General features: G+C 45.9%; 5 protein-coding genes across 7 annotated transcripts; 4 read left to right on the top strand and 1 right to left on the bottom strand.

The window, feature by feature from the left end:
* Positions 1 to 93: 93 nt before the first annotated feature.
* On the bottom strand, positions 94 to 763 carry LOC121594860 (cecropin-B). Its single transcript, XM_041918606.1, has 2 exons — positions 553 to 763; positions 94 to 472 (listed from the first exon to the last, which is right to left on the bottom strand). The coding sequence occupies exons 1-2, from the start codon at positions 655 to 657 to the stop codon at positions 395 to 397; spliced, it is 183 nt and encodes a 60-aa protein (XP_041774540.1). The 5' UTR covers positions 658 to 763; the 3' UTR covers positions 94 to 394.
* Positions 764 to 1750: 987 nt separating this feature from the next.
* LOC121594865 (cecropin-A) lies at positions 1751 to 2311 on the top strand. The gene is made up of 2 exons (XM_041918616.1): positions 1751 to 1939; positions 2029 to 2311. Exons 1-2 carry the CDS (start codon positions 1841 to 1843, stop codon positions 2104 to 2106), a joined length of 177 nt encoding a protein of 58 aa, XP_041774550.1. The 5' UTR covers positions 1751 to 1840; the 3' UTR covers positions 2107 to 2311.
* A 3239-nt stretch (positions 2312 to 5550) lies between these two features.
* LOC121591900 (cecropin-C) lies at positions 5551 to 6142 on the top strand. The gene is made up of 2 exons (XM_041912966.1): positions 5551 to 5731; positions 5822 to 6142. Exons 1-2 carry the CDS (start codon positions 5633 to 5635, stop codon positions 5900 to 5902), a joined length of 180 nt encoding a protein of 59 aa, XP_041768900.1. The 5' UTR covers positions 5551 to 5632; the 3' UTR covers positions 5903 to 6142.
* Positions 6143 to 6952: 810 nt separating this feature from the next.
* Positions 6953 to 8687, top strand: LOC121591878. The gene has a single exon (XM_041912929.1). It carries the CDS (start codon positions 7303 to 7305, stop codon positions 8053 to 8055), a length of 753 nt encoding a protein of 250 aa, XP_041768863.1. The 5' UTR covers positions 6953 to 7302; the 3' UTR covers positions 8056 to 8687.
* A 2845-nt stretch (positions 8688 to 11532) lies between these two features.
* On the top strand, positions 11533 to 12966 carry LOC121591886. Of its 3 annotated transcripts, none has more exons than XR_006004575.1 (2): positions 11533 to 12333; positions 12416 to 12966. XR_006004575.1 is itself a non-coding variant. In XM_041912941.1 (2 exons), exon 1 carries the CDS (start codon positions 11629 to 11631, stop codon positions 12274 to 12276), a length of 648 nt encoding a protein of 215 aa, XP_041768875.1. In that variant the 5' UTR covers positions 11533 to 11628; the 3' UTR covers positions 12277 to 12291; positions 12416 to 12966. The 3 variants fall into 3 exon arrangements, 2 of the variants coding, with proteins under 2 accessions (XP_041768875.1, XP_041768884.1); XM_041912941.1 differs by having other exon boundaries at positions 11533 to 12291; XM_041912950.1 differs by having other exon boundaries at positions 11533 to 12323.
* The last annotated feature ends 12048 nt before the right edge of the window (positions 12967 to 25014 follow it).

The raw sequence follows: 25014 nt of genomic DNA, 5'->3' as shown, positions 1-25014 counted from the left end.
AACCCGCTGTGTGCGCCGATGAACTTGAAGGTTTTTGGCATTTTCCAGCAGTGGTGGGGGATCTTGCGATCGCGCCGACTAACGCGCAGGTGGTTCAGTACGTTATTATGCTCTATTTATTATCCCTCAGATATATTAAAAACAAATACTGTAAATCAGTAGACCAAACAAACACACACGGGCACACTCTGTTGTCGATGCAGCTGTTTGCCAATAACACTCCACCGAACCGGCGGAGGCGGTGACCTCTTTTAGTCTTACGATTAATACCACTGCGGGTTGATCAGTGAAACATTTTGATAATGGATACCATTAGGAGTAGGGTGTCACTGCGCTACGTTTGCTGTTCTGTATCACTAGTTGAGCGGTCGGGTCGGGATCAGTCAGCCACTGCCTATCCAAGAGCTTTGTAGCCGGCAACGACGGGCAGCGCTTTCTTAGCCGCCCGGAACACATTGCGTCCGAGCTTCTCCTGTGAATCAGAATAATATAAAAATGATTAGAATCATAATTTCTGGTGTATGCTCAAGAAAAAGCAAATGTTATTCTTACCAACCGCTTGCCGAACTTCCACCGCGGCGCACCATCGACAGGCTGTACGCCAACGACCACCAGGACCGCAATCGCCACCAGGATGAACAGCTTGGTGAAGTTCATTGTTAGCTCGTGGTTTCGGACAGCAGATGCACAGGCAATCGATTTGCTCCACACGGGAAGAGATCTCAGGCTGAACTGGTTGATGTTGCAGCCTCAGAGAAAGCTATTTAAAGCGCCGAAAGCGCACCATCGACGTTTGGGATCGGTCCCGGGGATTCCCTTCGGTACCGGAGCAAGCCCCACGATAAGCAGATGTGTCTGAGGAACGTTCCATCGATGTTACTGTTTAATTGCGGCTGCTGCTGCTGCACGGCGTTTCTCTGGCTCGACGTCTATATTTGTCTTGAGAGCACGAGATGTAAAGACTACACACGAGAGCAGCAGGCACTTCCACTGCAGAGTGTTTGCGAATGGGGAATCACCCATCTTGTGAACCCCGAATGCCGGGGCTACGCAAGAATGAGAACATAAGAAACACAGCGATAATTATACCGATCTACGCGAATAACTGGTGTGTAAATTAATAATGCTGTTTTGTTTGCGGCTCTTTCGAGATGAGTTCGAACGTTATATTACAATAAAAAAGGGGGGTTTGTGCTTTGTATAAACTTTCGAAACACGCCACAACACTTTATTGTACATTATGCTGCTGTTGACGCTGTTTGCTCACCGGAAAGGCATCAGTATCGACGAACTCCCCAAGGAAAGTAAAACACAGCCGCTGTTTACCTGCGCTGTCTTCATTTGTCGAGAAAACAATCAACTTTCCAAGGGCGTCTCCCCTACCCCCTGCATTTTAACATGTGCGTTCTAATGTGATAAGATAAAAATTACATGAGAATGGAAAGGGGTGGCGCACCTTCATAAAGGATTGTCAGGTCTTGCTTTCTCCGACACACGATGCTGCACTTTCTACTTCCTTTCGGTCGGTGTTTGTACAGGATGTGGTATTCCCCTTTTCCGTGCGGTGGGAATCCCCCCACATCCCGCAGGGCGCACGGAAAAGGGGACTTTATGAGGTCGGAAACGGTCGAAAGAAAGAAAGAAACATTCATTGAACGCAGCGCGCATTATTCCTTCCCGATCGATTGTACGGGGATTCCCAGGAATTCCGGGGTAACGCTGGTTGGTATATAAAACGGAGCTAATCGATGCAAAGGTATCAACAGTCGGTTCAAAGCGTTCCTGCAGCAAACATCTTATCAACCCAGAGACCAACCAACCACCAAACAACCAAGCAACAATGAACTTCTCCAAGATCTTCATCTTTGTCGTGCTGGCAGTGCTGCTGCTCTGCAGTCAGACGGAAGCGGGGCGGCTGAAGAAGCTGGGAAAGAAAATTGTAAGTACGAAACGGGTTGCACCTTGCGGAGGAGCTTCTACAGCAAGGCTCACTGTTGCTGATTACTGTTACCATTTCATTGTCCACAGGAGGGAGTCGGCAAGCGAGTGTTCAAGGCAGCAGAGAAGGCCCTACCGGTGGTGGCAGGCGTTAAGGCGCTCGGTTAGAGCGTCCGCAGGAGGATGGTTCTATTCGTGCTTAAGACGACGGCTCTGCTAGGATGATATGGCAGAGAGAGATAGGGAGAGAGGGAGAGATGAAACAGTTTTAACAGATCTGTGGGCAGGGGGGGAAAAGTGATAACATTATAGCATGTAGTAAACAGATCTTGACTAGTTCGGCGAATAAATTTCACTGCTTATCTAACTGCAACTGCTATCAGTACTTTACCTTGACTCTAATGGGGTAATATCACGACCGGCTCTCATCTAGCGTATTACAGTATCATCCGGTCGAGCGATTGATTTCGTCACGCGCATCCGATCCGATCCATCCGACCCCGTTTCACAGCAGCCTTGACGACTATCTGGAGCAAAGCAATTGTCTCAATTTACGGAAGCTACAAACCGACACACTGTCCCGAAAAATGTCAAGCATATGCCACAGAAGAGCCATCCAGTGCGACCGAATGCTCTAACAAACACACGGCGCACGGTTTTCAGCGTCCAGTGGTATTTATTTTGGAAGTTGTTGCACAGCTTTTGCACAACAGATATCTGATTTTACTGAAGATACCACACACTAAAACATGTACATGTATTTCTGATAGTCAAAGCACTCTCAAACCACAATGGTGCATTCCCTCGATACTCGTTTCGGACTGTGGATGATGGTGCTGGCCTCTTAACCCCACGAGTTTTGAATGTTGTGCCTTTGGAGTTCAGCTTCGGTTTGATCATCAACTGGTTGTAACTGGGCACGTGTCAGAATAATAAACAATACGACGCAACATTAACAGATCATTTGTATTGCTTGGTGCCAAAAAGGTTTAGCTTTAGGGCTTATAATCATCTGTAATAAATCGAAATGGTTGCAAAATTAACGAATCTTCTTTGTACTCATACATGGTGTAAAGGCTAACGTGGTCATCTAGGGGAAGTACAGGCAAGTCAGACCTTGTAACTAATTTTATTACCTATTATATATTTTACGTCTTTACTATACTGGGACATTTTCTCGATGGTTTGGACATCGTTATAAGTTATAACGTTGCTGTTGACAATCACGTTAATCAATGTAGTTAATTTTTACCAAGTATTAACGACTTATTGAACAGAATATCTGCAGTTAGTGTGCCAAAACAGCTAAGGCAATTTTGGTTGACGCATAGGATGATGCAAACATTCAGGAATCTTTCAAATAAAGATACAATTAACGGCCCAGTGATTGGAATTATAGAAAATTCCAATAAAAAATTGCATCTCAGGGTTCCCATTATGGCTAAAGTGTTTCTGGCAAAATTGCGATAAGTGCTCCTACTGCCGCTGAAGGCAAAAAATCGTGCATATTTACACCAAAGCGCAAATCAAGATCGTGCAATCTACACCGAGGCGCAATTGGTATGTGTTGTGAAGCCGGTTTCACTGAAGAATCGTAGCCATTAGCCCAATGTGTTAGGGAACGGTTCACATTCTGATCGAGACTTGTTCAATTATGAGCGGTCAGGTGTGCACTCGGCAATATGACCATACGAGCGGTGCTCAGGTGAAGCTATTTTTGTATGGAAGCCATTACAATTTTCATATTTGCCTGTTATTTTGATGAAACTGATTCTGGTGATCAAAATGACAGTTTTAAACAAAGAATCCATGGCGTACGGCGATAATTAGGGTAAATGTACAATAGTGGTACAATTTGCAGTGGTACAGATGTGTTTTAATCGATTTAAAGTCTTAGGAAGGTAAATTCAAGAATATTTTAACAGATAGCAATTGGATTATGTTTTATCTGTGCAATCACAGCCATTTTTACCATGAAACACATCAAATTCACGAAAAAACACATATTTTTGTGACTGATTCGTTGTACCTATAATGGTGGTATGGTTCCTATAGTCGTCATATTGTGTTCCTATAGTGGTGGTAAGCAAAAATACCTCCAAAACAGTGTAATATCAATGAAACTTAGTGTTGAAGCTGTTTTTGTATGAATAGCAAGGATTACTGCTATAATTTCAATTCTCTTCATAATTTGATCGTAAAAAATTTATTAAAGTGCATAACAATTGTCGTTTACCCACACCCTGAAGAGTGTGCTTGATTTGAAGTCAATTTTTCATTCAGCGAAATAAGCGAATTTTGGCCTTTTTTGGTAAATTACTTACAGAAAACTCATTTATGTTACTTATTTTAATGAAAACAGTACGAAATGACAAAAATACCGACGAAAAAAATCTAAAATGTCATGTTTTTATTGATTTTATAACTAACACCACTATAGGAACATGCCTATTTTGCGTACCTATAATGACACTATCGTAAAAAACACTTAAAAACGTAAATATAGGCAAAAGGCAATAACATTTAATAAAACAATATCATTTGATAACAATTATGTTAAAAAAAATTGATTGCGTTGTTATGTGGTCATTTAGAACGTTAACCAAGATATGAGTTTCATTATGAAATCCTAAGGATTTTGGAAAAATGTTGACACATTTAACAAAATAATGGATTGTTAGGTTACTAAGTAACGGAATGACCTCATTTAACTTTTAAACCCTTTGTTAAAGGCCAGATATCATTTCACACTGACATAAATAACTTAATTACATTTAATTAATCGTATGCAACGCATTTTAGTGCAATATCACCACTATTGCTACTACCACCGCTATAGGCACGTTTACCCTAGTACAACGATGTTTAGTTGTTCAAACATACGGAAAAGGCACATTTTCGTTGAAATGTTGGAAATTTGTGATGTAAATGCTAAAATATTTAGCACCAAAATCATGATTTTTAGATTAAAAAAATGGTTGCACGCTCATAAATATTTAATCTCCTTAAGTGCTTCTATGAGCAAAAAGGATAAAAATTTCAAACATCTTGGCTACAAAGTGGCCGGCACTTTATTAATGAAGCACAAATGTTGTTACATGTTTATAGAATATTTGTTTTATTTAAACTTATTTAAAATCCATCTATAGTTCTGGAAATCAAATTTACAATTTTAGAGTGAAAATATGGTTCGTTATAGTAATAATGAGAGATTATGTGCACATTCGAAAGTGACTTGGAAGCTCTGTAAACCCCCAAATCTTATTTGCTGTTTAAAATATTGTAGGAATTATAAATTATTTTCCTTAATTTTTTACCTTATAGTATTACTTTTTTTAATTACCGCGATTTTATCATTCTTGTGTAGTGAGTGAACCGTCAATGAGCGACACAAGATTTGGACAAACACCTGACCCGTAGTAAGATAACGACGACGGAAGCAAATGTTATCGGAACTAACAAACCATCCCCACTTGAGCCCGTGCCTTTCCGTGTTAGAAGTTATCAAAATTAAACAACACCAGAACCATGTTGTCGCCTTTGCATCTACCTCAATTAAGCTATACCACTCGGTCAACAAAAGCATTTCCATTTTGACTATAAAATGCGCCCGCTTGACCGAGAGCGATTCACTAATTGTTCCGGCACCTGCTTCGCGAGAGTAAAACCAACCGAAAGTTCGAACAGCAGCAGCATGAACTTCAAGCTGATCTTTCTCGTCGCGCTGGTGCTGATGGCTGCGTTCCTGGGCCAAACCGAGGGTCGTCGGTTCAAGAAGTTCCTGAAGAAAGTGGTGTGTACCAAGGGCTCTGTTGGCAGTGTTGGCGATTTGCTGTCTACATCATCCCACCGATGACTAATGCATTATACATCTCCATTGCAGGAAGGCGCAGGCCGACGAGTGGCCAATGCAGCCCAGAAGGGTTTGCCGCTGGCGGCGGGCGTAAAGGGTCTCGTTGGATAATGGGTCCCTCTAGCCAGCTGCTTGTTTGCGCTCCCTCCCCTAGGTGGGGGCTTCCCTTCTCCCTCTCCAAACCGATCACGATCCCGCTGCAATCAATTCCGTCACCCGACACCAACGTCAACGAACTGGCGCGGTACGGTGTTTACTACAACGCTTCAATCAACGCCACCGTGCAAGCCACCGCCGTTCCAATAAAGCGCCTGTCTCGGGCCAACTTCCTTAATGCGTGAGCAGTTCAAACCTCGGCGGCCAATAGCCTTTGCGTTTGCTTTGTGAATCAATTTCATTGACATGGGCATGGGAAGCGGAAGGGCAGAGGCCGGGCCAGCCTTGGCTCGCGAGTAAGTGGGCTAGAATCGAAAGTGTTCGCGGCAGATGTTTCTTCAAACCGGCCGAGCGTATGATTTCTTCGACCAGCTTCGGGCGTTAGAGTAGGCGCGTTGTTTTGTCGCTGCACCAAAGGTCTCCAAACATTCGAGCAGTCGGAGATGGGAATTCGATGCCACTTGGCGTGCTGCGGTGAGCATCTCGCCAAAAATGTTCTTCAAGATCGCCGGCCAAACCGGTTCGCCCCGAATGGCAACCCTTCCGAATTTGCTGGCCTCTCGTGTCCCGTTATGTGTGTGTCTCTCGTTTTCTTACCTCTCCAGCTGCCACCTCACCCGACCGTTTTTTTTTCTCGTTCCTCTTTCTCTCCACCCCCGTCCGTCGGTTCCTCTTCCGCGACGGCAAGCCACGAAACCTTCCGGTTTTGCAAAGTTACGCTCGTGCGCTCGAGCTCGGTTTCCCATCGGCAATCTGGGCGTCGAGATCGGACGTCAAACAACAATTGACGTGTGCACCCGCCCCGCCAGCACCAACACAGACGCACGGGCCCTGCGGTGGCAACAGGTTCTATATCCACTGCGGGGCGAATTTGCATCCCAGGCCCGGCCGACGGCTGCAGGTGCTGGGAGATTGCTGACGTGAGTGCGCTTCGGCCGTGGGCTTTGCCGCTGGTCTCGTATGTATGCGTACCGGGGCACGGACGCGGGCCGGGACGGCTGGAAGGGCGCGCGGCTGCCACACCGAGTCATCTGCTGAACTGAATTCGGGCCTTCGGGATGCCGCTCGCCGCTGGCGGGCAGTCATTCGTGTTCCGGTGCTGCGAGCAGCTGGTTGAGCCATTGCTGCTTTTCGTGTTTAGCTTTAAGTGCGGTGGTGTTTGCGCGCTTTGGATGTGCGTTTGAAAGTCCGCTCGAGTTTAGAAAGTTTTGTGCTGAGCAGCCGGTGACGTAGCCGCTTTGTTTTTGTTTTGGTGTTTGTTTTTTACCGCCGTGACCTACTGTGCCAAACGGTTTGAAACGCCGGGATTCGTTCTGCAGCGCTTCTTCGGTGGATTGGTTCCATTTTTCTCGACAATGGCAACGCACCTGTTGTGGCTGTGTGTAGCAGCAGCAGCAGCACTGGTCTGCTCGAACCCGACCCGCGGCACACCGATCGACACGGTGACGGCGCACAACCCGCTGCCCGTGCCAACGGGCGCCGATGGTTCGGCCGGGCTGGAGTCGCTCCTCCCGACCAAGGTGCCCGAGGTGGCGAGCGGCACCACCGAAACTAGCAAGATGTCCCGCTTTCTCGACGACTTCACGTCCGCCTTCAAGCAGGGCACGGCCAAGATGAAGGAGAGCCTGGAGAGCGCCGCCAGCTCGGTCAAGGACGGCGTGATGCAGGGGTACGACTACGTGCGCAGCAAGCTGACCGGCGGTGGCGCCGGGCCCGACCCGTCCACCCCCAGCGCACCGGCCGACGACGCCGCCAGCAATGCCACCGCCTCAACCACCTCGACCGCGTCGGCCCTCACCGCCCCGGTCGCCCCATCAACCGTGCGGCCAGCAATCAGTGGCGGCCTGTCCGATGCCGCCGCGATCGGCGTGTCGAACGAACCGGCCCGCATCGTGCCGAACGACGACGAGGACGACGAGCGGATCTTCTTCAACGACAAGGACTACACCGCGGTCAAGCCGCTCGACGGCAGCGAGGACGAGCGGGACGTCACCGAGTCCCCGGTCACGACGACCGTCGCCGTCGACAACCGGTTCATCATAGCCGGGCCGCTCGCGTGCAAAAGCGGGCAGGAGGTGGTCAACGGGAAGTGTCGAAATGTGTTCTGAGCGCTCCTCCATGCAATCCTCCTCTGTTTCCCCCTTTTCCTACGGTGGTCCCATCACGTCTCCGACGGGCGGGGAGTGATGATTTGCATTCACGGATGCCCTTGTATTGCGGGTGGGGAGGGGGTTTGTGTGATTCCCACCCTGCCTTCTCTATCCCACACAAACCCTCCCACCCTGTCTCTCTTTCTCACTCACTCTCTTTCCACCTCCTCCCCCCCCCTCCCCCATCCCCTCTTACCTAGAGCGCCATTTCGTTAGGAAGTGTGATTTTTTAATTTAATTCTATTACCGCTAATACGCGGCCGACGCGCGTTAGCTTGCCACACGGCACCCACACACACACACACACACACTGTGCACGGTGAATGAGCTAACGCAAGACGCTCAACAAAAAAAGAACATAAAAAAAGGAAAAGAAAAAAAAAACCCAGCATAAATCCCCACCCTCCCGTCTAGCGACACGGTGCTTGGGTGGTTTTTTTCTTCTTCTTTTCTGTGTGCTGGAGGTGTTGGAGACTTACCGAGTAGCAGCAGCAGCAGCTCCGTGCGGATGTTACAGCAGACGCACGGTGCACGCCAGAAGAACACGCAAAAGGGAAAGGAAATAAATTTCATTTGATTAGCAAACGGAACAATTGGTGTGGATCATCTGTGCCTGGTGCCCGTTGAAAGATATAATAGAATAAGGATAGGGAGAGCGAAAGAGAGGGTGAGAGAGAGAGAGAGAGAGAGAGAGAGAGCTTGAACGCAGAACATAAAAAGGTAAGCAAGTGCGAACAGTTTCCCGCGATCAATTAGATCAGAGATGTGAAACTGGTGGCCCGCAATTGATTGAGCCAAAAAAATTTTGTAGAGGCGTTACTGCTTCTACGGTAAACGTCACTCAATTCCGAACACCTGAAATATGAAGTGATTTTCAACTTTGCATGCTTCTTTACTGATTGTCTATGCACCGTCATAAAACCCTGTCGGTGTTGTTTTGCTACCTTGTCTCTATACCTCGGGTGTATGCACCAAATTAGATTAGAAATTCAAAAACTGTTCAAGTTATAGAGGAAAAAAAATGCGAATTAGCATTCAGATTCGGTAAAGTTTACAAAAATGGTTAAAAATATCAATCAAAATTATGTCATACCCTTTCCGACGAATAAATTTGTAAGTAACAAATATTTGATGATAGCAACAACTCGAATTTAGGCTTCAAATGCACACAAAATCCTAAATTTCCGGAAGTATCGCATCCATCTGCATGCCGGTTTGGAACCTTACTCATTTTTAATCAATCAAAGTACTTGGTGACCTGAAAGAGCAATTTGTATTAGAAAAATAAATGGAAAAAATAACAAAATCGCTCAACCAACAGATACTAAGATAAACTAAAGCTGAGCCTATGACTATGATTTGGTCGCCATAATGATCGAGGATTTCTATGGAAATTGGCTAAAAGAGAGTAGCAGCTGCCAAGGATTTCTATGACACTTTGCTCTCCTCGGCTGTCAGATCAAGATTTCTGAACTTGGCTAGACGAAACCACTTGTAGCAATTTATGGACCTTGGACAGAATTGAAAGTAAGAGTTCACTGTTTCTAACGTAGGAAAATGCTGTTCCCGCTCAAAAATATTGATAATCAAAATGTCACCAATATCCAGATCAAGTTTACTATTCTGTATTCGATAAACCAGTTTTTGCTATTATTTTTGTGTAGTAAATCTTGGAAAATATTGGAAATTTTGGACTTAATGTTGGAAATTGAAAATATGCTTTTACAGTTTTTTACATCAAAATTTTAACTAAGGCAATGTAACTGCAATACCAAAATGAAATGTAAAGAGCTACTAATGGTCTGATTTTTGTATCATTTAATATACTATTTGAGTCCTACTATTTTGAGTAGCATCTTGGCTCGCGAAGTCAAATGAGTTTGACATCGCTGAATTAGACGTTACTCATTTGCTAGGCAAACAAAAGCGGCCGGTTATTTCCGTGTTTTTGTGTTGCTGTATTCGTTGTTTGCTGACAGCTGTCAATGCTGACAGAGTGGGGAATTATTGCTCGTTACAGGTAGCTCGCTCTGTAGTGAGCTTTGCAGTACGGCAGCCCTTGATCGCGTCCCCAATCGGCACTGTTGATCGGTACAGATCATTCCGAACCGGTTAACTGCTGTTAAATGAGGTGACATCATTCCCTGCCGTCCAGTTACTTCGTTTTGTCTCGCAGCTTGTTAATTAGAAGGCAATTTAACTCCCTTTTAACGACTGCGACGGTACAGCAATGTGCTGCGGATATGACGCCCGCCGGACTGTCGCTTGGTAATGACCCTGGCTGACGCATGGCTGCCGTAGGGGGGGTGCATGAAGGGATTGTGTTTGCCGCTGAGCGCCGACGGCGACGTCATTAGCTTGGCTGGATGATCTGCTTCCGCCGCCTTCACCTTCGCGCCATGCATCCTTCGGACGCCTCACACGCTCACTCGCTCATCTAATCAATGTTGATTTATTAAATCAACTACCTCCCGGGTCGGAAGCTGCGCAGTAAAGACGGCTGTACGGTCCACCCCCACTCCGAGACCCGGTACGGGTGGATCGTGCCACTTCCAACTGGCACTCGGGGCAGCCGGGCAGAAATATCGCATTCAGCCGCGCGACCGGCCAGCCAGCGTTCGCTCTCGTGTGTTTAATTAGCGCTCGATCGCGCGCTCCGTCGTACACTCTCTGTCCTCGGGAAATCGGAAAGGTCTTAGCTACCCGAGCGTCACGTCGGTGTGTTTCCGTTTTGCGTGGTGTGGCTTTTGTGTTTGTGTTTGCCGGGAGAAATCTGCCCAAGGCCCAAGGTTCTTTGTACCGGGGGTTTGTAACGTTGCCGCGCTACTTCCAACCATCAGTCTGCCGGTGAATCGTCGCTGGTGTAGAGTGTAGTGTTGGTTTGGCTTTCGGGTGTAAACGTTGCGCACGGGGAAAGCATGGGCTCGAAGGTGCTACTGTCCGTCGGTGTGCTGCTGGTGGTCGCGGCAGCAATGGTTGCGTCCAAGTCGGTGCCGGAGCAACGCTCCCATCTCGATCTGGCCGAGCTGGACTCGAGCGAGGAGCAGCCGGGCACGATCGATCGCGTGAAGGGCTTCTTCGGCGACCTGTCCACCCGGGTGAAGGAGGGCGTGCAGGAAGGCGTCGTCAAGGTGAAGGACGGCGTCAAGAAGGGCTCGGTCAAGGCGAAGGAGTACGCGACGAACGTGCGCGACTACCTGCGGGACAAGTTTAGCAGCGACTCGAAGGAGGCGGAGGTAACGACCACCACAACGACCACCACTGCGAAAGCAGTCACCGGATTCTGATGGTGATTGTGGACTGGATGCTGGACCAATTGCTCGTTGACAAAGCTCTCAAGCTTTTGTAATATAAATAAAGTTTTGTTCTTGATTACATCGCATTCGGTGAGCGAGATCCCCCCGAAGCAGCGCCTAAAGTTAGGCATCCGAAATACATGCCCCAGAGCGGCTTATATTTGCTGAGGGTTAGATCTGTGTGCCTTCTATCTACCTCTGGTCATAGGTCATAGCTTCGCTTACTAATCGCAAAATGTGTTTGTCACTGTTGTCCATTCGGATTGAGCTTTGGGAAGCGGCACAGCGGCAGCATCCACTTTGCCAGTCCACTATCAGCACCGGGATGGAGCGGTTTGGCCCGCAGCTCACCCTGTTCGTGGCAGCGCTTGCCTGCGTGTTGGCACTCGACACTCCAACTAACCAGCCCAGCATCTACCGGAAGTATCTGCGCACGCGCAAACCCTCCCAGCCGGCCGAGCTGCACGTGGAGGAGGTGCTGGAGGTGTTCCGTACCGAGGCGCAACCTTCACGGTACGGCGTGGGCAACGCGCTGGTGAATCGCTTCCTTGCCCGGCAGCTGCAGCTCCAGCTACAGGCCAGTACGTCAACGACGACGACGAGGAGGACCACTACGACAACGACGACGACGACAAAGCGTCCCGAGCCTACCACCTTCCGGACACCGGTGTACGAGAACCAGAACCCGAACTACAACTACCTGTTTCGGCCATCGATCACGGCGACCAAATATGGCGGGAAGCCGGCAGCGGGGACCATCGTCATCAAGGAGGCGGATTTACTGTCAACGGCGGTGAACAATACGTCGTCCAACACCTCTAAGTGTCCCAAACATCATAAAGAGGACATATGGGGGTACTGCCGAAAGGTGGTACAGTTCTGATCGGTGCTGGCGCTGGTACGACCACGAGTGTCTTTGTTTAGTTTAGTGTGTGTATATGTGTGTTAGCGTATTCTTAAAACCGCTCACAGAGTTTGTTTACAAGTGATTTACAGTGTATTCTTTCTATTCTTTCTTTCAGATGTTGGATTCTGCGATGTTTGCGTCCTCGACAAAACAAAGACAAAAAAGACAAAACAAACAGCATCGTTGGACCAGTTCTTCCAAGACGCACGACGCAAGCTGGAGCTTAAAAAGCAGACCTACTTTAAACCCTATTCGTCTATAAGCCTCACGTTACTCCTATCAACTGTTATCAATTTACGGCCCCGCATGTCCAGTGCTTCTAAATAAAAGCTACCATCGTTCTAACTACTCTACGGCGTATCTCGCTCACCTTGGATCCAGCTCCAGGCCGTTTTGGGGCATGTTTCCTATCATCATCATCGATAAACGTTCCTCACACTCAATCGTACTCTATGGAACAAATTTAATTTAACTTAAGAACAATTTCGGATAATTCTACCGAAGCAAACGTTGGCAGAAGGTCGTCGTCTCTTTCTTCATCCCATTGGGAAAGGGACAACGGTCTGGGAAAAGGATAAATTGAAAGAACGTCAGACCTTTTCTTGCGATCGCATCAACAGATAAGATATTTTAGCCGCTGCGAATAAAATTCACGTGTGCAAGAAACGCCTGTAGTATCTCATTTAAATGATTATAGCTTCGCGAAAGAAAAGACGTGTTGTCGGAAGCGACAGTGTTTATATATTTATTTTTTACATGGATGTTTCGTCTTATCTTATCTAGGTGTCCTGTCATTATGGTGTTTACGCTAGAATGTTCATAATTTCATAATCCATCCGTAGGTTATCCGGAGCTTTGTAAAGCTATACAACGCTTTTTTATTTTTATGTTTCATATTTTAGGACAATGGTCCGACTTTTTAGCTAATATTAAGGCTGAGAGAAGGAGGGGGAGGGCGAAAGGAATATTTACACAGGAATGTAACGAACTAAAACCTAACTTATCCTAAAATTGGTTCTTCCTCATTATTAGAGTTGAGGAAGAGATTTCGAATTATTTCGTTTCGAGCCAAAGCACCTTTCTTATAGTTTGGCTGTAACGCCATTGTTCGATCTTTGATCATTGGGAGACCTGCACGATGATGGAGTTCTCGCGTAGGGAATCTCTTAGGAAGAACAAGAATTGTCGACAAAAAATAATGCTGATTTTTATTTTATTAAGGTTGCTGGTCGAGAGCCTCGGACCCTATTGTTACATCCGTGCGTTATCAATGGAAGACCAATTTAATAATAGGTAATTATCCTGTTCTCCAACAACAACGCAACGATTTTCCATAAGGTATTATTCTTTTAAATGTTGCATACATGTGCTTTGAATGTAAGACGTCCATCAAAAATCACTCTCAAGTATCGGACTTGAGGAGCCCACGGGATGACGATGTCATTCATCATTTTCCGCAACCCACCTTGGCATTGAAATGAACGGGTTGAATATCTTTTTAAAACCTTGCAAAGTAAGGCTTACGCCTGAGTCTAGGTATTGTTGATCACAATCTTCCAATCCTGGAGTTGCCTGACCAAAGTGTCTCCGTTGTAAACCCCCCCGTAAGTGATTACGTGCTTTTGCAGAATACAGAATGGCAGTGTCATCCGCGGATAATACGAGAGCCGCGCCCGCCCCCACTGTCAGGGGACATCAGTCGTACAGCAGCTGTACAGCAGGGGACCAAGTATGCCCCCCTGGGGTACACCCGCGTTATTCGTACATGAGTCAGATCGACATGACCCCATGTAAACAGCTAATATCCGCCCATAGAGATAGGCGCACAATCTCGACAAGGTACACCGGAAAACCTTGAATCTTGAATCGGACAAGTACATCAAATGCCACACGTTATCAAATGCATTCTCTATATCCAAAAGGGCCATGACTGTGCTTTTACCACTTTTTTTCGAGGCATCAACTACTGTTGGGCGCGCTGCAACTGTTGCGCCGCAGATCACTGCTTTCTAAAACCAAACTGTGCTTCTACAACTGTGTTACATTAGAGCGTGCACCATCATGTAGCGGTGGGCGATACTTGTGTTGGGTTTCATGAACCTTTCGTTAAGATTCATTCATATGAATCTTCAGCGATGAGTGATTCGAATCTCAAATCGAATCTCCAAACATTTATGAATCTCCAGGAATTCAAGGATCTGTAAAACTCATGAATCTCCAAGCAATTATGAATCTCCAAAGATTCATGAGTTTTCAAAGATTCGTTAATCTTTTAGGATTCATAAATCTCCAGGGATTAATAATTCGTTAAGAGATGCATGATTTTCAAAATATTAAATTTGCGCGGTCCCATGGTACAGTGATTAATTCGCACGATTTAACGACCATGCGTGACGTGGGTTCAAGCCTCGCATGAACCGTCTTCTTGTAGCAACATAAACTATCCGGCTGCCAAGGCTGGCAACAAGACTATTGAGAAGCTCAAGCTCTATGAATCTTTGGAGATTTATGCATTCCTTGAGCCTTGTGAATCTTTTGAGATTCGTTAATCTTTCAAGATATATGAATTTTTCGAGATTCATGAACCTTTCGAAAATCAAGAATCTTCCGAACCGGGATTCAGATTCATTGAATCAATTCAAAGATTCACATGGAATCATAAATCTGAATCAGATCGGCCCAACACTACCCTAGATATAGGAGCTGCGTTGATGTGCGGCCGTCTCGAGAGATCGATAGCAACCATTTGTAGGTAAACAGCGCGCGTGTGTGTGTGTGTGAGAGAAAGAGAGAGAAATAGAGAGAGCGTGTGCTGGCTTCATTTGCCACCATGTTAATGCCATCAGGGTCTACGTGTAAATTCGCGACGAAACTATGCCAGGGGATTTTTGTGCTTTATTTTTTTTTTGCACAAAAACACTTGGGGAAGTTCTATTCGAGAGCATCGGTTCTTATCTTATCGCTGAGGTTCGCTGTATGCAAACAAAACACCCGGTGTGACGGTGCGTACTTCCGATGGGCCTGTGGTGGGCCCGTTGCGAAAGTGTCCGCGCTCCAGCTGGGTCAGTCAGTCTGTACCCGTGCCTCTTGCCGCCAAGGAATCTCTCTCGCGCTTCCGCGGTTTTTAGTGCCTTAGATTTCATTTGTTCTCTCTGTCCTGTTTCTCTCTGTTTTGTTTACCCTTTTGCGCACAGTTCGCTTTTGCGGCTATGGTGCGGTACAGTGCGGCGCTGGTGCTGCTGCTGGTCGTGGTGGTGCTGATAAGCAGCCTGCCGGTACAGTCTACCGGGGCCGACCGCGCGGCCATCCTGTCCACGCCACGGTCGCCGCGCCGGGTTATCTTCTACAAGCCGGAACGTGACCAGAACGACACTAAGACTGTCAACAAGTCGAACATTTTCGACTCGCCCAAGCTCTGCCAGCCCGGTTATCAGCTCGATCGGCACTCCCGGTGCCGTCGAGTGATGGGTTAGCTCCTCACACTTACAAACACACCTGCACACATATACAAACACACCTACACACACACACACACACACACAAACAACATTCTCAATCACTGCAATACCTAGTGTGTATGCGTGCGTCACACGGGCTTGGCATTTCGTCCGGCTCTACTCACAAGACAACGTTTCACTACCAACGCTGTCAAAGAGTCAGCGCTGCACTAAACCAACCAGCAACCAGGAGTCCGGCAAACCTCACAACACCTTCAAGAATGAGTGCGTCGGGAACACGATTGGGAGTGCAGCTTTCGGTGCTACTGCTGCTGCTCCTACTGCTGCCACCATCAACCGGCGCGGTCCGAGTGATCTTCCGTCGCCCGGAGAGCTCCACGGGCGGTGCCGCCGCCGCCGACGTCAACAATGCCAACATACTCCGGTCGCCTAATCTGGTCGGCAGCAGCTGCGGCAACGGCCAGGTGACGGATAGTCGTGGTATCTGTCGTAATACTATATCGTTTTGATGCATGGCACCTCCCTCCCCAAGGGTGTCGGAAAACGGCAGCTAGTTCCTGGAAAGCTGCCCCGACTTCCCCAATCTCCGTACATCTATATACAGCATTATCGTTCGTAGCTGGATGCTTAAGTTTTAAGAACCGGTGACCGTGCAGCGCAGATTAGCAGCTGATAGGTAAAAATGAATTTCGATTTAACCTGCCTAATTGATAAGCTCAACCACCATGGGGCATCAGTGACTACCGGGAAGTTCGGCGCTACCGATTGTGATAGCTTCCAGCAAGCGGGTCGAGCGTGTAGGAGTCGGGCGACAGTGTGTGACAGTTATTTAAAAGTGGCACTAGACGGCTATCACCACAACACAACCATTGGTACGATGCAAGCGAAAAGTGTACTGTTCGCCGGTGCTGCTCTGCTTGCCCTGGTGCTGCTGTGCAGCGAGCAGGTGCCGAGTGTGGAGGCGGTGCGCGTTATCTACCGCGTTACCGACGAGGACAAGCGGTTAGCGCATGTGTTATCCTCGCCCAACACCCCCAAGTGTCCCAAACACCATAAAGAGGACATATGGGGGTACTGCCGAAAGGTGGTACAGTTCTGATCGGTGCTGGCGCTGGTACGACCACGAATGTTTTTGTTTAGTTTTGTGTGTGTATATGTGTGTTAGCGTATTCTTAAAACCGCTCTCAGAGTTTGTTTACAAGTGGTTTACAGTGCATTATTTCTATTCTTTCTTTCAGATGTTGGATCCTACGATGTTTGCGTCCTCGACAAAACAAAGACAAAACAAACAGCATCGTTGGACCAGTTCTTCCAAGACGCACGACGCAAGCTGGAGCTCAAAAAGCAGACCTACTTTAAACCCTATTCGTCTATAAGCCTCACGTTACTCCTATCAACTGTTATCAATTTACGGCCCCACATGTCCAGTGCTTCTAAATAAAAACTACCATCGTTCTAACTACTCTACGGCGTATCTCGCTCACCTTGGATCCAGCTCCAGCCCGTTTTGGGGCATGTTTCCTATCATCATCACCGATAAACGTTCTTCACACTCAATCGTACTCTGTGTGCAACATTTGTGCTGCGTTATTGACACACCGGTGCTATGGTTTTCTTACGTAGCACCGCACAATATCAACCGATTCTGTTTCATATCTTCCGATGTACACTGTGCTGACAAATGCTCTTCCAGCAACTCTTCCAACAGCACCAACTACGATCAAGCAACACCCGCACCTTGGAGCTTTGCGTACGGTGAATTATTACTCTATTTTCGTAATATTACCCCGCACGCTCGTGCTCGCCACTGACCATCCCAAGCAACGGTGGTGCTAAAACATGCATCCGACCGAATTCGAAAAGATCTATTGCATCAGGGGTTCGGTACGGTTTTGGTTCGAGAACCTTTGCTGCACCTTTTCCTTGCCTTGCTGTTGCATGCCCCATGCAACGCTCTATGTATCTACACCCCATTTCCGAGCGAGCGGCAGAACGGGATGTTTGATTTTGACCAGTCACACTGCATAAATCAAAATGTTATTAGAATGCTTTATGCCGTCGCAAACACGCTGGCGCAAACACAGACGGCATGTCGAAGCGGGGCACGCTGGAACAAGGGCCGGACATTTTCGGAAAAACTGGAAGGTGTTCTTAATGCAAGTTCTCACAAATTTACAATCGATGCATGCTTTTCAAATATTAGTTTTTAGCTTTTACAATATTAACATTCATAACAGGGCATACAAATACAAAAAATGGGCAACAGTAAGGTACAACTCTTAGCGTTAGTGTGTCATGGAGGGTGACAAATAATTACTTAGTTAATTTTTCAAACAAATTATGTGTGCATTCCGATAAAAGATACCGATACCACTTCACGAAACGAAGATATTATCATGGACCTATGAAAACTGTGCTTTAAAATGACCGCAGTTGAAGGTATACCTGATGATTGATAGCTGTATTAGCATCCTGAAAACTGAATCCAGAAAACGATTTTAATCGTATCCCGATCGCGAGTTTGTGACCGATTTTCGATACGAGAAAGGATAAAACTGGCGCTACAAACAAATACAGTGGAACCCCTAATAACAAATGCCTCTTACAACGATTTTTTCACATAACGATCAACCTAAATGATCAATAAATACCTGTCATAACGAGTAAAATATCGCATAACGAACAATATCATTTGTATTCCTGAACTGCCACTTGGAAGTGTTTCGTTGTGACTACAAGTGTGCTGAACAACGTGCTGAAGAATATTTACTAAACGAAATCAATTTTGATGAAACTTGTTTATTAAAAAAAAAAGATTAGCAGGAATTATCTTACTCCTGACTCTTACTAGACGTAAACTGATAAAATATCGTTTTCATAGTTATTTTGCAGCATATATTGCTAGCAGTGATTTGGAATTGTTTCCTCTTAGGTCTGCAAGTATCATCAGGGCGAAGCGGTGGCTCAACAGCAGTAATAGAAAATAGTGGAAAGCAATAGCGAACTACAAACATTAAAACTATAAACATGATTGAATCTTTCGATTTGTTATTCTGTATTCTGAAGCTTTGGAAAACGCCTGAGAAGAACTAGATGCAAAGAACTAGTTGCATAACTAAAAACCCGTAACAAATTAAGAAAACATATGTCAAAAAGCTTGCAATACATGTGGAAAACCAGAGGGATGCATAAACCTTATTTAATTGATGTTGCTTTGCTCAAGAAAATTATTAATTTAAATTGATTAAAATGGGAGCAAAACTTCTCTTTTTTCATACTTGATACTGCACATTCATAAGTATATAACGGATAATAATTTTAAAAACTAAAGCAGTACAATAACTTCCTGCTTCACGAAAAATTTGGAACAAATCTAAAATTGAAAGAAGTGAGCACCTTACAGGGTTTCGAATCATATAAGGGAATAGTTCAATCACTTAGGGGAATGTTACAAATCGGTAGAGGAATTTTACAAGCAAGCTGTGGAAGTTTGCAATCATATAGGGAAGTGTTGCCATCGATTAGGGGAATTTTGGAAGCGTACTGTGGATCTGTCATCAGACTGCGGGTGCCGCTGTAAAAAGCTTCGAATTGATATCGATGATGTTTTTTTTAAACATCATTTGGAGTTGTTTTCGTGTGGGATTCAGCAGTACACATGATAAGCTAAATAAGTCCTGCTGCGGAGCCATTATTAAACATAATAAGTTAGTAAGATTGACAAAAATATTTTGAGGTATTTACAGCGGCACCCACAGTCTGATGACAGCTCCACAGTACGATTGCAACATTCCCCTAATCGATTGCAACACTCCCCTATATGATTGTAAACTTCCACAGCTTGCATGCAACATTCCCCTACCGATTTGCAATATTCCCCTTAGTTATTGAGCTATTCCCTTATATGATTCGAAACCCTGTATTTTGCCAGTCACTGTAAATAGTACAGCACCTAGCTGTTCAAACACACTACACTAAATCGCCGTTTATTGACTTGCCAGAGGTCCCTCCTCCTAAGCAGGAAATCAAATTCCCTGAAGAATACCAAAGATTCACATTAACTTCAAATTTTTGCGTCAGACCTTATGATGATCACATTTTAAGAACTACATGCCAGAATTGTGCGAAAATATACACATCGAGACAATTTTCGTTGTTTCTTTACTCTTACCAACAAAAAAACTATGGTAAGTGTAAGAATATGCGGTACCATTCGAAGCAAACTCCGAAATGTAAGCTTGTTTGTTTTGCGCTTTCCCTAAGGGTACTGATTACTCTCATGTACCTTTGCTAATGCGTGAAACTAAATATATTTTAGGTACTACCGTACACTAGCCTGATCGAAAGAGGGATTTTAAATGTGCGTCGAAAGTTTATAATGTGCTACATTACATGCTAAATAATGCAACGATTTGTTAATGATTTGCAGATGCGATTTCCGATGAAATTTGTTTCCAAACATTTCATTAGTATTTTGTTGTTGTTACAGCCGCTTGATAACGCCTACATTTGCGGCCCATTTCGGTTGAACTTCGGTACAACAAGCTTAAAGATAAACACTTCTCTGAAACAGCAACGCGTTCTCGGAAGAAACACGGGCGATGTCGGCAAGATCGCCCGACCGTGCGCTTGGGCGGTAACGTATTGCACTTATCTCGTCACACTAACGAAACATATGCACCGTCACACAAACGTAAAACATACCGTTTCGGTACGCTTAGCGGCTGCCATCCGTGACCGAAACCCGTGCAACGGCAGCCGAGGCTTTCCGGGCCGGTCGCGTACGTAAATGTCAATTAACCGCAAATCTAGTGTGGATTTCACCAAACCCACGGCCTACTAAACGGGCCTGGGAGTACTGCCCCGTGCCCGCTGGCAGCAGTGCTAGAATAAAAACCTCAACTACTAGCTGAAAGGGCCGCAGTTCTCGGTCGTCACTGGTGAATGAAATGAATTTATGTGAGGTTTACGGTTCCTCTCCGGCATGTAGCTGCTGTCGGGGCTCGATTTTGTTTACTTTCCGCCTGTGCGCCCGGTCACAGTACAACGCCGCACAGATCTTGTGTTCGACGTACTCCGGCGCGAGCGCTCGCAAGATCACACTATTCGTGGTGATAAATTAATAAATTTGTAAAAACTAACCAATTCCTCTCTGACCTGACGGCGGGCAAAGACGTTCCCTGCCGGACACCGCAACACCCGGTGCTCACTGAAGACGACAGGGCCGGAAACAGAGCTAACACCCCGGAAAAGGACCCAGGGCAAGAAAACAGTGGCAGCCGCAGATCAGAGCAAATGGCAGCCGTAAGCCACGCGGTTGAGCATTTAATGGCAATAAATTAAATTAAGGTGACAGCTTTCAGACGCTCCGAATGAATGTTTGTTTGGGCTTACGGTGGGACTCGCTCGTATGTGAACATGTGTGTGATTGTGTATGGGAGTGTAAATGTGTGTGTGTGTGTGTGTGTGTGTGTGGTGTGTGTGTGTGTGTGTGTGTGTGTGTGTGTGTGTGTGTGTGTGTGTGTGTGTGTGTGTGGTGTGTGTGTGTGTGTGTGTGTGTGTGTGTGTGTGTGTGTGTGTGTGTGTGTGTGTGTGTGTGTGTGTGGTGTGTGTGTGTGTTGTGTGTGTGTGTGTGTGTGTGTGTGTGTGTGTGGTGTGTGGTGTGTGTGTGTGTGTGTGTGTGTGTGTGTGTGTGTGTGTGTGTGTGTGTGTGTGTGTGTGTGTGTGTGTGTGTTGTGTGTGTGTGTGTGTGTGTGTGTGTGTGTGTGTGTGTGTGTGTGTGTGTGTGTGTGTGTGTGTGTGTGTGTGTGTAAGTAGTGGTGATGCATTTACCGCCTTAGCTTTTCTATCTGCTGCCCGGTCGAGTCGCTTCAAAAGGCTCTTTTCCAAAATCAACCATACGCCCGTACGTGTAGTTTGACCTCTCGGGGTCGGGCGAAAGCTCCACTCCTTTTGGGACCGAGAGCCAAATGAAAATGGATGCCAATTTCGGGAAGATACTGGTGGCAGCTGGAGCTAAATTATGATTTGATGATTTGCCGAACGGTAACGCTGAAACTTTTTGCCCGCAGCCCCGATTAGCTGCTCACTCATTGCGTGACTAGACTGGATGAGATAACCTCCGAGTACACAGCTGCGATCCAGCCGGTCAGGTTGCTTTCACTTAACCTGGTGCCCAATTTAATGAGAGCGTCTTCCGTCAATCGATTGTACGGTTGCTCCAAAAATAAAGAACGAAAAAAAAAAATAATATTACAACGACCGGATGAAACGCTGCACGAGAGATCATCGAGAGTGAGTGCGGGTCCCGGGCTCCCAGTAAGTCACTACGCCAATTCATCAAAACGGTAGACTGGTTGAGCTGGCGCTGATGGTAGCAATGGCGTCGGAAGCCCCGGGCCTCGGTATGGATCCCGCAGACGACGTAAAAGTAACATTCGCACACATTCTCGTGGATCTCACCGGTAGCGTGCTGTCGGGAATTGGTGCGGCGGAACGGAAGGTAAAATAAAGCGATAACCTACTGGCGCGCCTTCTACGGCTCCACCCATACCTCGCCCAGCGCTCGCTGAGTGGTGCGCTCGTTCTGCAAACGTGTCACGTAGTAATTTTATTTATTATGAAACACTGTATACATTTAAACAGGTACATTTTGGAAGGGAACGTCAGCAATACCTGCACTCCCACACCCACCTTTACTAACGCACCGACGTGCTGGAGGAAACGCCGGGAGGATAAACTTTGCTTTTGAAGGTGAATCCATTTACAGATTTTTGGTTCCCGGGTTTTTCATCCTGGCCTTTCCCCCCCCCCCCCCCCTCGCTTTCACTCTTGTAAGCCTTATTGTGAGCTGTCCTTCATTTCTTTTTATCTTTCTTGCTTTAGCCGTCGTGGATTATGTACTAAAAAAAAGATAGTAAAATATGAAAAGCTACGCCAAAATCAAACAGTAAAGCACTAACTTGAGTGTTGTTTGGTTAAAAACGAATGTTTCAAGCTGAGAGAGCCAGAGAGAGAGAGAGAGAGAGAGAGAGAGAGAGAGAGAAAGAGAGGGAGAGAGCGAAAGGGAGAGAAAAACAAATAATCATGATTTATTTAACCACTTACTTTTTGCAGTTTTTCACTACCACTACCACCGAATACACTTAGACACAGTTCGGCAAGGTCTAGTCCTGCTAACTCCATGCGGTGCGCGAGATCTGCTACGCTCTGACTCTTTTCATTTACGTTTGCTTCATTGGCATTACGTTGGATAGGTTCATTTTTTGTAGTAGATAGCGACACTGTCCGATTGCGTAAGTATTGTTTACTGCAGTTTATTTTCAGAACGAACAGGTATCAAACATTTCAGAAAACGTGCTGAAGACTCCATCAATGCAACCCTTTTCCTAAAAAGTGTTCCCAATCCCTGGCTACCACGGACTACAGTAAAAGAATAAAAAAACTTCCCCTGTTTGGAAATTGATTCTTCTTTTCTTGTAGGTTGGACGTCGGGAGGGTTAAATTTTAAATTATCTCACCATCACTGAGGTAAGTGCCGGGGCGTCCGGGTTAAGTGGAGTGAGATGTCAGACAGAGAAAATATACATGAAAAAAGCATTGGAAATTCGCTTCGTTTGTCGTTCAATCGCTATCATGGTTGGGATTGTGTCGTTCGTTTGGGTTTTGCTTTCTTCAACAATATTGCCACAATATGCATAAAGGTGTAATTTGGCACGCTGTTTATACACGGAGAGCTGACACGCAGACAACGAGTATCTAGTTCGTGTTCTACCATTTTGAGCATCTTCCTGGAGTGTTTCGAACCTGCTGTAAATAGAAAGGAAAATGTAACATAAAAAAAACGAATACGAAAACAGTTTTCTTTCTCCAGCCGGTATTTTTTCGATATTTGTTGTTTGTTTTTGTTATTTTTTTATTTAATTTTACATACTTTTTTTAACTCTTGTGGCAAAGCACTCATTGAACGGTCAGTGGGAGGAAGCTGTCCCTTCTCGTTTGCGGGTAGACGGGAATGGAGAAGGATTAGGAGGAGGAGGAGGAGGAGGAGGAGGAGGAGGAGGAGGAGGAGGAGGAGGAGGAGGAGGAGGAGGAGGAGGAGGAGGAGAAGGATTACATCAGGTCAAGATGGAGAGCGACACGACGATACGGGGTTTAATGATTTTCCCTTCTTCCGTTCCGTTCTCGATGCCCTCTAAAGCGCTTCCAACTGCCCGGGTCCCCTGCCACGGTTAAGTTTATAACATCTTGATTTATCTGATTTTTGGTTTGTTTGTTTTTGTTTTGTTTTCGTGTGTTGTTTTCGTTCCGCTCTCCTCATATAAATACTGGATATTGGAGCTGCTGCTTAAGAGTTCTGGTGTCACGCTGTGAGCGAACAGCCACTAACGTGTATTATCTCCTTTTTTTAGTTTTGTCTTGCTAATGATATCATGGATTGTTCTTTAGTTTGCTTGGCGATACCGTAGAACCTTGCGCAGGTTGAAGGAAAGCGGTTTGCTTCCCTCCCTCCACGTGCCATTCGGCAACATATTCCGCAAGCTCAACCTTTTTGGTCATTTATTTGTTGCCTCCCCTGATTTGCTTATATGCCAGATGGGCTTTGCGCTGGTAAGCGGTGAGTAGTCAATAATACTTTCTTTGTTGGTTTGTTTTTTTTTTTTTTTGATTTTAATTTAGTAATTTTTTATGTAACAAATATTCCAACTTTTTTGGGAAATAAAATATGAAAAGCCCTAAAAAATTAACAGCTCAGTATGTGTGTATTTTATTATGCACACGGCCAAAAGCATCCGTCACTTTAGGATGCGTTACGCCAAATGTATTCCGTTCTGTTTGGGTTGTGCGGGTTTACTGCATTCAGTAGGATATGGCTTTAGCGCTGATCTTCATCTAGCCTAGCTTGAGATCAACGGCAATAGCGTCTCGTCCGGATACGTCCGGCAAACATTGAAACACAATCATCTATTTGCGTGTCACAACTGTCCAACACTTCTTGCAACGCTCGCCGACATCTTCGCCGTGCTTCAAACAAAAAACGCAACGGGCAATAACATAGAGCGTTACTCGTGCAATGCTTACAGAATTAGGCGTGTAATTGATTGATATCCTAAATACGGCAAGGCTTTAGTATGGGTGTTCCCGTCCGCACAGCGCATTCGTAACGTTTATTTGTTTGTTTGTTTTTTTTTTTTGATAAGAAGAATGACGGCTGTGTGCCTCGCATCGAAGAGGGGAAGGAAATTGACAGAATTTA

Source organism: Anopheles merus, chromosome X (assembly GCF_017562075.2).
Source record: "Anopheles merus strain MAF chromosome X, AmerM5.1, whole genome shotgun sequence".
NCBI classification, from domain to species: domain Eukaryota; kingdom Metazoa; phylum Arthropoda; class Insecta; order Diptera; family Culicidae; genus Anopheles; species Anopheles merus.
Note: the sequence above shows the minus strand (reverse complement) of the source record. Positions and strands in the feature narration are given on the sequence as shown.

Excerpts from the sequence above, each read along its gene's own strand:
- LOC121594865 (XM_041918616.1), top strand. The coding sequence starts at position 1,841 with ATGAACTTCTCCAAGATCTTCATCTTTGTCGTGCTGGCAGTGCTGCTG. Across the intron at positions 1,940-2,028 it reads AGAAGCTGGGAAAGAAAATT|GAGGGAGTCGGCAAGCGAGT; the intron begins GTAAGTACGAAA and ends CATTGTCCACAG.
- LOC121594860 (XM_041918606.1), bottom strand. The coding sequence starts at position 657 with ATGAACTTCACCAAGCTGTTCATCCTGGTGGCGATTGCGGTCCTGGTG. Across the intron at positions 473-552 it reads GGAAGTTCGGCAAGCGGTTG|GAGAAGCTCGGACGCAATGT; the intron begins GTAAGAATAACA and ends TCTGATTCACAG.
- LOC121591900 (XM_041912966.1), top strand. The coding sequence starts at position 5,633 with ATGAACTTCAAGCTGATCTTTCTCGTCGCGCTGGTGCTGATGGCTGCG. Across the intron at positions 5,732-5,821 it reads AGAAGTTCCTGAAGAAAGTG|GAAGGCGCAGGCCGACGAGT; the intron begins GTGTGTACCAAG and ends TCTCCATTGCAG.
- LOC121591886 (XM_041912941.1), top strand. The coding sequence starts at position 11,629 with ATGTGTTTGTCACTGTTGTCCATTCGGATTGAGCTTTGGGAAGCGGCA.
- LOC121591878 (XM_041912929.1), top strand. The coding sequence starts at position 7,303 with ATGGCAACGCACCTGTTGTGGCTGTGTGTAGCAGCAGCAGCAGCACTG.